Here is a 12,985-nt window from a genome sequence, read left to right as displayed (position 1 = left end):
GAATAGTTTTTTGTCTTGAACCTGTCCCATGGATCCCATTTTGGACCATTGTTGTTGATCCATGAACATTAACCCTAACTAAGTTAAATGAAGCCTGCTACTTTAGACGATGTTCTCGGTTATTTTGAGTCTTTACTACGCCCTTGGAGTAATCTTGGTAAGCCGGTCACTCCTAACAAGGTTCTCCACTCCTCCGTGTTTTCTTCATTTGTGAATATTATCTCTCACTGCATTCCAAAAGCTCCAGAAATGACAGAGGTCAAAGACATTGTTTCTCATTTGTATCATAATGTGTTGCTTTTTGACAAGTTTGAGCCTACCTCCTGATGCCAAAGTTTTTTTTTTTTGTTTTACTGTATTTGATAACTAGAAATAAATGTGTATTATTCATAGTCAAGATATGATTTAACTTTTTCATACAGGGCCAGGTGGGATAGCATCTATTTTTCATACCTGAAGTTCTATGGATATTTCTATTCTATTCCATTATATTCGGTATTTATGGGTTTGTTTATTAATTTAGAAAGACTGAAACAAACAAACCAAATTCCTGAGAAAGTGGTTAGGCACTGGGCTGAAAATGATTTTAAAAAGCAGCCAAAGTTAAAAAAAAAAACCTTTAAAACATCTTGATAACATCTGCTTTAATGGACAACAAGAAGGTTTAGCTCCTCAGAGCACACATACAGAAAAAAAGATCTTCTAATACCACCGTAGCTAATGAACTGATTGTATCATACATCTGTTTTGAACATTTTAAGTGTCAGACTGGTGGGACAATAGATTTGTAATTAACCATAAACCAAAACAAGCTTAAGTTACCTCAGTTTTACGAGCTCATCACTGAAAAAAAAACGTGCTTTAGAAAAGATGATTGTCACAGCTCAACAATGTACAAAGAGACCATCAAAAATCATTTATCATAGGGGGCCTCTTAAAGGGCAGCATAACGGAAAAGAGAAAGAGGAGACATGGGAGGTCCCTGCAAAGGGAGGCCCCTGGAAAATTGGGGTCAGCAGCATCTATAGAAACTCATCTTCCTGCTTCTCCTCCTCCAGCTCCTGGGCTTCTCTTACAGTAAGACAGCATTTTCCATCCTCTGCCCTGTTTACACAACAGGTCCTCCCTCCCCCTGCTCCTGGCTCCCTTCTCGTCCTTCTGTCTCCAGCAGGGGTGCAGACACATAAACCCCCAGCAGGTGCTGGACGCGCTGGGGGGGGAGACCTGGCCTCTAATTGGTCCTCAGTGGAGCCACAGCTGTTGCCCCGAACCTCAGCCCGGTCTGAACCGCAGCCCCCGTGGCTCAATCGACAGCTCTCTATTGTTCTCCAGAGAGGCTGAGCTAAGACACAATAAAGCCTGGCGACTGCCCACGCTAACCACACGTTATCTGCTCCCCAGTAACAACTCACCGTCTGACATGAAAGCCTTCAAACATCGTCGGCCACTCTCCCCGTCACCTGAGAGTTTTCTGCGAGTCCCGCTTTGTCGTTTGGTTTCATGTCTGCTCTAAACTGCTCTAAACGTCCAGTATTTTACTTAAGCTTACAGTTCTCTCTTAGAGTGTTGCCAAGGTCAAAGAGAAGGCAGATTTACAGCGTACCACGCTGCATCCAATCAGCTCCAACATCCCCCTCTCACACTCGCGCACAGGCGCTCTGTGTGTGGGTGCAATTCCAGTTCAGTCTTAATTTAAGAGCCAATTAAAGTAGGCCGTTTATTCTGGCTGTCAGAACTTCGGTATTTAAAGAGATGACTCGGATTGAGGTTCTGCTAAAAGGTTATAGGCAGTTCATATCTCAGCTGCAGCAGGAAACTCCCCTGGTGTCTCCATTTACTCTAAATCCAGATTAGATGGTGCCGGAGGCTAAAGCCAACAGCTAGTTTAAGACTTCTTCCACCTTAGAACAACTGTGATCTCAGGAATGCCAAAGTAACTAATGCAAACGCTATTTTATGCATCTTTAAACAGACATAGTGTTTACATTGGGAGGCTATTTACCTAGAAGCTGGTATTTATTTACCCATGAAGCAGCGTGTAGGAGACAGAACGCCACCACTGGTCTTCCTGAGATGTTCACAAAGTCATGTCTGAAGTCTGAGGCCAGAAATAATCGTGCCGACATCAAATGAAAGCCATCTGGTGTTCTTCCATCACTGATTTGCTATAGATTAGGAATTCAACTCCTGTGCTTTTTATTCGTTAGGCCTAAATAAACACATAGACCTTTTTGCAATTGTCCTTTTAACCTTTTAATTAATTCAACCTTCATATTTACACCCTTAGACATAAAATATGCCTTTATGTTTGAAAAAAAATAACAGATTAACGCCTGTTAATGTTCTATTTCTGAATGAATGAAACAAAGTGTCATTCTTCATAATAATGTTCTTAACACCTGTTAATCTCTGCTGTTATTGTCCTCTCCTTCACTATTTACTGCACTAAACGGGATTTTGACAGGTTTTAATCTCTTCTTTCTGGGAAATTATTTGTTCAAATTTGACATTTAAAACATGTATTGTCAAGTCTAGACAGCAAACATATTCCTAGCTTTGTTATAAATTTACCAGAAAACATAAATTGCACAGTTATTAGTAAATGAGAGATACCGTTGAATGAATTTCAGGATTAACGGATTAGGATACGTTTTGTTTCGATAAGGCTGGACTGTTTCAGTTTGTATTGCTGCATCTGGCTTGACAAAGAGACAATAATATGAAGAGCATTTATAACTGCATTTAGTTGGAGAGAAATCAGCGTGGCCACAACGATGAAGACGTCATAGATTGACATCACCGGCTCATAATGAATGAAGATTTACTTGTGACACTGCTGTTCGCTGTTCTTAAATAACGAGGCAGCCTACAGAGAGCAGGTCCCGCATTTCACACTGCGGTGCCGGAAAACAACCTGGATCTCAACAGCTCAAAGGACAAAGAAGTAATTACGGACTAAATCTAAGCACACCACGCACACTCCTCTCTCAATACGCAGCCTGGAGGTTGGGGAGAGTCGAGAGCTAAACGTTCATGGGTGTCCACATGTCAGCTGATCTCACATCTCACTCCAGGTGGGAAAAGCCCAACAAAGACTTTATTTCCTCAGGAAGTTAAAGCAACCTCATCTCCCTTTACCAGCTGTTTATAAACTTCTAGAGGTCAGTGACAGAGTATTGGTGGTCCTCAGGAGAGGAGGAAGAACCTGCAGCGGGTGGCGAGGTCAGCAGAGCGGGTTATTGGATCACAGCTGCCCTCTCTGACCGACATTTACGCCTGCAGACTCCAGAAGAAAGCCAGCGCCATTGCAACAGACTCCATGCCTCCTTTTTTCTCCTTCCCCATCTAGAAAAAGGTTCAGGGTTCTAAAAACCAAATCCAACAGATTCAGGAACTGTTTTTATCCCAAATCAAACTAATCGCTCCTACCACTTAAAGACACACCTATCAATAACCTGATTGCTTCTAACCTTTACCCATTGTAATTGTTGTATAAATGTATGTGATATTCATTGTTTTCCATTGTCTGAAACAATTACAATAAACGTGGTTGTATTTCTAATTAAAACTCATCCTTTCACAACAAATGATGTGAAAATGTAAAATGTGGCACATCACCAGTCAGACCTGAATAATTGAAATAACGGTTGTTTATAAGACTAGAGACTCAGACTATAAGTCAGGGGTGAGCAAACGTTTTTGGTTAGGGGGCCACATTGAGTTTAAAAATTGTACGGATGGGCCAAGACAACATCAGGTGATTAGAAAAGGTTTAGAAGTTTATGTTCAGTCTGAAGTATTTCTCTCCATGACTTGATTTGTTTTAAATAAAACTCGAGTCCATTTTGAATCCGTTTGAATCTTAAGCCATCATCTCGAGAGACGTACTGAGAGCTTTTTGGGTTGGAGCAATAGACTGATAGAAAAATTAGGCAGTAAAAACATCTTGTAGGTAGCATTCACCAAAAACAACTAAAACATCGTTTTTTTTACTTCGCTTTGCTTTTACATCTGACATTTACCGTGACTAGAAAGACCTTACATGTTCTGTGCACAGAACATGTTTCCCACAGGAAGACCATTGGTGATGCACTGCCTGCTGGCTCTTTTTTTTAATATTAGAAGCATGCAAACTTTAGCATCTGCAGGCTAAATGTACATATTACCAGTTCACACAATAGCATTTACATAAACCTTTGTAATATTTTCGATATTTGAGTAGTTTTAAAACAGTAGAAGTTCACCTGTCTTTCACTACCTGTTGGTTTCAGCCACCAGAAATAAAATAAATCTATTTAGATTATTATGGTATGAAGCCGCTGAGACTTATCCAACGCTGGTTAGCTATTAACTGCTTATAACCTTTTCACCAAACCTCACTTTAAAAACTCTAAACTCTCCCTTTAAGACACACACGATCAAACTTAGATCATCAAAGGCAAAAAGAATCAAGCAAAAACAGCATGTCCATCAAACAACGGTGGACTGTTCAGATTTTTCTCAAGCGGTGTAAGTTAATCACGGTTGAATTCAGGCCTTCGTTGTATGTGGGAGGCTTTGATAAGAAATTATGGAGGTAGATCAGTCTGACCAGTGGAGCGCAGACCCCACGGGACGCAGACGAGCAGAGAGAAACAGCTATTTAAATCAAGACAGTCGACGGCAAGAAAGCAGTCTGCACATAATTAACGATGAATAACAAGACCATAATAAGTAATTACATTTGATTTCTTTAGGACAGGGCGGCTAACCCGTACTAATCTTCCCTCATGCATATTTCAGAGCTAAATCAGTGTAAAAATAATTAGGCCAACGTCATTATTCTGTAGAATTAAATAAGGATGTAAATGAGACAGGATGTGCAACTGGTGCTTTAGTACAGGTCACTGAGCCTTATCTCTTGTTACAACAGTGCACTCCACTCGCGGGGCGGGGGGGGGGGGGGGGGGGAGGTGCAATTATCTAACAGGCTCACCTGACACTGAGATCCTCATAGAGGCCTCCAGGGGCCGGTTGTTATCCAGGGCCTGGCTCAGCTGGATCTCCCCCGTGCTTTGGTTCAGCAGCACCAGGTTCAGCTCGTTCCCCACCTCAAAGCGGTAGCTGAGCTGATCGGAGACGTCGGGGTCGTGGGCGGGGATGCGTCCGATCACGCCCGTGGGGAAGCTGCTGGACTTGTCCGTCACATAGTTGTTGAAGATGATCTGGAAGTTTTTGAGCGCGGGCACGTTGTCGTTCTTGTCTATGAGCTTGATGTGGACCGTGGCCCGGCTGACCAGCGGGGCGGAGGTGGCCTGGACCACGATGATATACTCTGACCTCAGCTCATAGTCCAAGTCTATCAGCGCAGTCAGCTCTCCAGAGAAGATATCCAGCTGAAACACCTCTGGGATGTTTCCCTCCACTATCTGATACATGATCTGTGCGTTGCTGCCTTCATCCGGGTCTGTCGCTGATATGTGCGCAACCACAAGCCCTATGGGGCTGTTTTCCTCCACCATGATGTCAAACTCGTCTCTTTCAAACACGGGAGGGTTGTCGTTCACATCCAGGATTGTTACTTGGATGTTTACCGCTGTTTTCAGCGCGGGAACACCTTTATCCACGGCAAAGGCCTGCAGGCTGTAAACAGGCACATTTTCTCTGTCTAATCTGCGCAGCGTGCGAACAATCCCAGAGGTGGATTCTATTATAAAGTCCCCGTCGCCGTCGTCCCCGCCCTGAAAGGTGTAGAAGACACGTCCGTTGAGGCCAGAATCCCTGTCGACGGCGGACACCTGCACCACGCTGGTGAACACCGGCACGTCCTCCATCACTGAGCCCACGTAGTGGTCCCTCAGGAAGCGGGGGGAGTTGTCGTTGACGTCGTTCACCAGTATCTCCAGGTAGGTTGTGTCCGATTTCTGCGGGATGCCGTTGTCCCGAGCGGTGATGGCCAGAGTGTACGAGACCTGGTCCTCGTAGTCCAGCTCCGTCTGCGTGGTGACGGCTCCGGTGTCGGCGTCGATGTCGAACTGAGGGACGCTGTCGTCCATGACGTAGGTGATGCGCGCGTTCTCCCCCGTGTCTTCATCGGTGGCACTTATAACGACCACGGTGGTGCCCACGGGCCTGTCCTCGTTGATGTTGACCGTGTAGTGCGAGCTCTGGAAGACGGGGCGGTGCGTGTTGGCGTCGGTGACGTTCACAAAGACCTTGGCCGTGTCAAGGCGGGTGCCGTCGCTCGCGGTGACCGTAAGGATGTACTGGCGCTCTAGTTTGTAGTCCAAAGGTAGTGCGAGCGTGATGAGCCCTCCTCCGCTCTGGCTCGTGATGGAGAATCTGTTGCGGGTGTTCCCGCTGGATATTTGATACGTCACCACGCTGTTGATGTCCTGGTCCACAGCGGACACTGTCACCACGCTGGTCCCCACAGCAGCGTCCTCATTCAGACGCATGTAGTACGCCTTCTGAGTGAACTCCGGGTTGTTGTCATTGACATCGAGGATCGTCATGCTGATGCTGGCGGACGACGACATGACAGGGTAGCCATGATCGCGGGCCTCTACTCCGAAGTTGTAGAAATCGACACTTTCTCTGTCCAGCTCCGACGCTACTACGATCCACCCCGTGCTGTTGTTGATGGCGAAGGGGAAGTTGGGTGTGGTTTCAGTGAGGCGATACTCCAACCTGGAGTTTTCTCCAGAGTCCGCGTCTACGGCTTGGATGTGAATGATGGAGTAACCCAGGGGAACATTTTCCAGCACGGTGGCCTGGAACGGCGTACTAACGAAGATGGGGGCATTGTCGTTGACATCCAGCACCTGTACCGTCACCAGGCCGCTGATGTTGGACAGCGGAGGCCGTCCTCCGTCCTGAGCCCTGATTCTCAGGGTGTACTCTTTGTTGGCCTCGTAATCCAGGTGGCTCACCAAGTCCATTTTGCCTGTCTGGGCATCGATATAAAACTGCCCCCGGGTGTTTCCGCTCATGATGCTGAAGTGGACCACAGCGTTGCTCCCCCTGTCCTGGTCTGTGGCGCTCACCTGCAGGATCTCTGCGTTCGGGCTCATGTCCTCTGGCACCTGGACCACGTAGCGTTTCTCGCTGAACTGAGGGGCGTTATCATTATCATCCTCCACCACGATGTAAACCGTTGCCGTGGCACTGAGAGGCCCCGGGTCACGACCCTGATCGTTTGCCTCCACTAGCAGCATATAAGCCTCCACCTCCTCTCTGTCGACTAGACCTTTAGTGCGGATGACGCCGGATCTGGAATCTATCTCAAACACCTCGTTAGACCCGTTGCTGTTGAGGATATTGTACAGGATGTTGCCGTTAACGGGGGCGTCCCCATCCGTGGCCCTCACGGTCAGCACCTCGTAGCCGATCTCCAGGTTCTCCCGGATGCTCTCCTTATAGTCCTGCTGCTCAAACACGGGATTGTGATCGTTGGTGTCTTCGACGGTGACGGTGAGGGTCGCCATGGCTGTACGTCGAGGTGTGCCATGGTCAACCGCCGTCACACGAAACACGTGGGTGTCTTTTGTCTCCCTGTCGAGCACCTCTACGGTTGATACGGCGCCACTGACCGGGTCCACGGCGAAAAGATTGTTGGAGCGGCTGTCAAAGAGAGCCTCGATGAAATACTCCAGCCTGCCTGCCTCTCCCTCGTCCACATCCACAGCCTTTAGCACAACCACCGGAGTCCCGGCTGGCTTATTCTCTGCTACTGACACTTGGTACATCGGGGGCTTAAACTGGGGGCTGCTGTTGACGCTTCTCCTCTTCCTGCTCACAATCCCTGAATCGGACTGAGCTGCCTTCTCTAGGAGCTTCTGTAAGTGCGCCTGGCTGAACGGACCCTGACCCAGTCGCCAGTGGATGGAGACGGGTTTAACATTTAGCCCCTTTCCCGTGAGTACATCGCAGAGCATTTTCAGCTCCAGGAGCCTGTCCTGCCCCCAGCAAAGCGTCTCAGACGCAAACAGACCCCCCTCTGAGAAGTAAAACTCCCGGCTGTTGGGGACCTTGCAGCGGAGCGGTGCGCCGGGCAGCAGACCTCCCACTGGAAATAAAGCAGTGTGCGCTCGGTGGCACGCCGGGCTGCTGCGACTAAACAAACTCAGGATTTCCATGTCCCACGCAGGTTTCCTCTGCGGCTTGAGAGAACAGTTCCTACCGTGAACATGCACGTCATACTGGCCGGTGAGGAGGTGCCTGTGTCCGGACTCCGAGCAGTCCTCAACTATGTATAAAGTGAAGGGGTTTGAAGGCAGTGAGCGGCACCGTACGGAGCGCGACAGGAACACGGTGCCCGCCGCGGCGTCCGTCTCCAGAAAGCGCTGCGCGAACGCGGGAGCGAGAACCTGATCCAGAGCGCACCGTGCGCCACGCTCCTCCGCGGCCAGCGCTGTCCTCACTCCCGCATCCTCGCCGATGTGAACCGTGTAACACCGCGCCAGCGACACCAGCTCACAGCACCACAGCATGAGCCGCAGATCCCATCTAACGAAGTGCATCGCTCCTCAGTTTCCAGTCCGACAGCGCGCAACTCTGCTGCTCCTCGCTTCTTTAAACTTTCCACCGGCGGCCAGTCTCCCTTTGTCGAGGCAGAGCCATGCTCTCTCCGCTCACTCCGGTTGGGTAGAAGATGGGGGGGTCCCGCGGCAACCTTGTCCGGTCAGAGCTTCTCTCATACGGGGCAAACACGGCCACTGAGGTCGGAACAAGGAGCAGCTGCACCTCTCCGCTCCGCTCGGTCCGCACAACTTCACTTGACTGAGAGAAAAATGGCTTCTGCTCCCTCTGCGCCTTGAGACTTCTCATTAACATAAACCTGTGTGTGTGTGTGTGTGTGTGTGTGTGTGTGTGTGTGTGTGTGTGTGTGTGTGTGTGTGTGTGTGTGTGTGTGTGTGTGTGTGTGTGTGTGTGTGTGTGTGTGTGAGAGAGAGAGAGAGAGAGAGAGACCCTGCCATTAGAGATAAATGATAACTTCCTAAAAGCTTCATTAACACAAAACACAGTCGGACTTCAGCTCAGATTAATGACTCCGCTTGACATCATTACAATCAATGGAATCATTAATTTGCACAAAATTTAAAGGCAATTTGACATCCATTCAGCGTTAAGCTTCAGCGAACCCCTAAATGTTTTTTTTATTACCATAACTGCATAAACAGTTTATTCAGTAAGAGTTTCCCTGTTTTAATAAATGGCAGAGGATGAGCGCTCGTCTGGAAAACTTTCTTATCAATATCTATTTATGATAGATGTTGACAATTAATATACTACCTTGCAACAGTATTTCCATTCCTCCTGCGTTTTGTCACTTTGTAAACCTAAATGTAAAAGTAAGATTTTATGTTTTTAGTATAGACCAACACAAAAATAGTGCATAATTCGGAAAGGGGGTAAAACAGACGTGCTTTGTGTTGTTTTTTTTTATCGGTAGAAATCTGAAAAATTGAAGTAGACAGCTGGGTTGGTATGTGAAACAACTTCACATGTCGGCTTAAAGATTTCAGAGAGCAGCCAAGAGGCCTATGGTAACTCTGGAGGAGCTGCAGAGATTCACAGTTTAAGTAGGAAAATCAACCCGTGCGATCCTAAAATCTGACCTTCATATGGACAGTAGTTGAAAGAAAGCCTTAAAAGTCCAGGTTGTAGTTTACCACAGCCCACATGGTTCATGGCATGCCATGGGGTTTCTTCAGCTGGGGACAGGGAGGCCAGTCAGTGTTTCCAGGAAGATGAATGGGGAAAAGTAAAGGCTGACCCTGGGAAAAACCCAGTTAGAGGCAGTTAAACTTGAGACTGGAGCAGAAGTTCACGTTCCAACAGGATGACAACTCAGAGTTTCATTGGAAAGGTTTATATCAAAACATATCCATGTGTCAGAATGGTGCGGTCATTCTAACTAATCATCTGTGGGAAAATTTTAAAAAATCTCAGCCTCTAGATGTGCAAAGCTAGTAAATACATACTTCCATAAGACTTGCAGCTGTAATCACTGCGCAATCAAAAGGTCCTGCAAAATACTGTTCAAGGGGGGCTCAATACAAAAGCATCCTAGGCTCTTCAGATTTTTGTAGATAATGTTGAAAACCATGAATCCTTTTCGATTCACCTGCATTTATGCACTCTTTAGTGTTGGTCCATTTAATAAATGCAAATAAATCTGAGGCAGTAACATAGCAAAATGGGAATAAGGCCAGGGGGTTATGGATACTTGTGCAAGGCAGTGAATAATACAGTACAGTCACTGACCATTGACAATAATTAAACCAGCAGATTTTAATCAACCAGGAAGAAACCTCCTAGAACCCCAAAATAAAATATCAATCTGCTTTAAAGGCTGAGAAAGAGACACAAAACGCTGGTACCAGATGCTCACGTTTTATTGGAAACAAAAACTTACAAGATACAAAATAACTGCAAGCTACAGCCGCAAATAATGCCTAAACAGAAAGTAAAGGCAAATATCAGTGCAGCAGCATGATGACAGTGAGACAAATGTGGAGGCTGGACATTTCAACATACTTTAAACTAAACATGTTAGTTATGTTACAGGATTTTTTTAGCTGCCATATATAAATCCCTAATGTTATTTTATTTAATTTTTTTTTTAGGGGGGGGGGGGCTCTAGATAAAATTGCTTATATTAAAAACAAGAGTCAAACACTAATATTAATTAGGTCAAACGTTTTATGACAACATGGTTCTGATAATCAGCAGCGAAATAGGAATAGGATGGATTTTTTTTTTCTTATCAGTTTGTAAATATTAAGTGAGTTAGGCTTAATGGGATCCTTCAGGTCTGCCCAGGTTTAATTATTAATTGGTATTGTCAGTGACGGTGTCAGAAAAGGCATAGTGTAATAGATAATCTTTATTAATTATCTATTTACTTAAGACCACAAAAAGAAAACAAATAAAAAAAGTTTGTATTTATTTGCATGTTAAGGGTTTATTAAATAATCAGATTAATCTAAATTGTTAAAACCAAATATAATGACTTAACTATTTATTTAATTTAAACATTGTATTGTTTTCTGTGATGGAGTCCCCGGTGAAAACAATTTGAAAAGTCACTGTGGCTCCTCTGATTGGTTAATCTGCACAGCCAGACCAATTATAATGACCAGAGCAGTGTTAGCTCCGCCCCCTGGCTCTGGTGGGTCAGCCTGACAAAAACAAATGAAACTTCTTGATGAGCTGCACCACAAGACCATGAAATTAGGGATACATTGTGAATTAATCATAAATGCTGTTGGATAGCAAACTAAATACAAATAGACTTTCAAACATGGATTAAACAAGTTGTTTGTATCCAATTTAAATGACTACATTGTTACATTTAAGTAACTATTTGATGATTTATTTATTGAATTTTGCCACCTATGGTTTTCCTTATTTGTCTTTCTTCATTTAAACATCCTGGAAAAGATGTTCTGAAGACACTCTTGGAGTGTTTGTTTAGTTTTGAGTCATTGGCCTCTGACATCTCATCACTCGTCTGGTTAAGAGGTAATTGTTTCATGCTTCATGTTTCATGCTTTCAGATTTCCACTTTTACATCCAGACAACAAAGAAGTTGTCATCTTTGCACCAGAGACTCTGAAAAACAAGTTGCTAAACGAGTCTCATATTGTGGTTAGCATTAAACTGGGCTCTGTTAATACAGTAAAGAACCTTGGTGTTATCTTTGGAGATAGGTATAGTCATTAAATCCCATATCAAACAGGTTTTTTTTTTTTTTTTTAGAATTTCCTTTTTCACCTCCGGAAAATTGCCAAAGTCCATAGATTTGTTATTTCAAGGCTGGAATATTGTATTTTTATTGTATTTTTTTACTACCGGGAAGTCCACAAATGCAGTTTGAGGCCTTCAGCTGATCCAAAACGCTGCTCAAAGAGTTCTGATGAAAATCAACAAGAGGGATCATATTTCTCCTATTTTAGTTTCCCTTCATTGGCTTTCTGTTAATTCAAGAATATAATCTAAAAATCCCCTTCTCACATATAAAGCCCTTAATAATCAAGCTCCATCATATATCAGAGCTCTGATTACCCCGTATGTTCCTAACAGAGCACTTCGCTCTCAGACTGCAGTTCTGCCGGTGGTTCCTAGAGTCTCTAAAAGTAGAATGGGAGGCAGATCCTTTAGTTATCAGGCTCCTCTCCTGTGGAACCAACTCCCAGTTTTGGTCCGTGAGGCAGACACCCTGTCTACTTTTGACACAATCCTGGAGGGGGCTATCAGCTGAAATACTGCTGCCAACAATTTTATGGTCTCCTTTTATAGATGATACAGTTGGCCCCGTCTTTCAGGTTAAACTCCATCTCTCTCTCTCTCTCTCTCTCTCTCTCTCTCTCTCTCTCTCTCACTCTCTCAGACATGGCTACTGGCTGAGCTATCACTAAAGAAGCTAGTGTTGCCATTACCCTTTTACTTTTCTTTAACATGGAAAGTACTGCTGGATCAGTGCTTCTGTGCTCTTTGTGTGTATTCTGTCTCCTCAAACCCCCAGCCAGTCGTGGCAGATGGTTGTTCTCACTAAGCCTGGTTCTGCTGCAGGTTTCTTCCTGTTAAAGCAGAGTTTTCCTCTCCACTGTCGCTATGTTGCTGCAAAGTCAACAACACAACACAGGCAACTGGCCACTGTTGCTCCATGCTCATCCAGGAGGAGTGAACGCTGCAAGTCAATGACTCGATGCAATCTGCCGGGTTTCCTAAAGAAAGAAAACTTATCCAACTTAAATAATAAACTGAACTTAACTGCATTGTTTGATAACCAATGTTGATTTGAATGTATGTACCCGACTAAGAATCTGTTTAATGGACTGGATTGAATTCACTTATTGTAAAACGCCTTAAGACAATATCTTTTGTACACTGAATTTAATTGAGCTGCTAAGGGAAACTGAAGTTTGGATGTGCTGGAACTTGTCGGGTCATCAACAAAGTAAACCAAAGGCATGTTTGCGGGCTTTGCCCGGCAACA

The 12,985-nt window shown here is 45.1% G+C and overlaps 1 protein-coding gene across 1 annotated transcript in view; it reads right to left on the bottom strand.

The window, feature by feature from the left end:
• The window catches only part of celsr2 (cadherin, EGF LAG seven-pass G-type receptor 2), a 101,780-nt gene extending 92,981 nt beyond the window's left edge, over positions 1 to 8,799 (bottom strand). The window contains exon 1 of the mRNA XM_036151239.1: positions 4,976 to 8,799. Within this exon, the coding sequence (XP_036007132.1) occupies positions 4,976 to 8,501 (3,526 nt within the window). The 5' untranslated portion in view covers positions 8,502 to 8,799. The remainder of the gene's footprint in view (positions 1 to 4,975) is intronic.
• Positions 8,800 to 12,985: the final 4,186 nt, after the last annotated feature.

This window comes from Fundulus heteroclitus, chromosome 20, assembly GCF_011125445.2.
Source record: "Fundulus heteroclitus isolate FHET01 chromosome 20, MU-UCD_Fhet_4.1, whole genome shotgun sequence".
In the NCBI taxonomy this organism is placed as follows: Eukaryota; Metazoa; Chordata; class Actinopteri; order Cyprinodontiformes; family Fundulidae; genus Fundulus; species Fundulus heteroclitus.
This window is presented reverse-complemented; position numbering and strand designations above follow the sequence as displayed.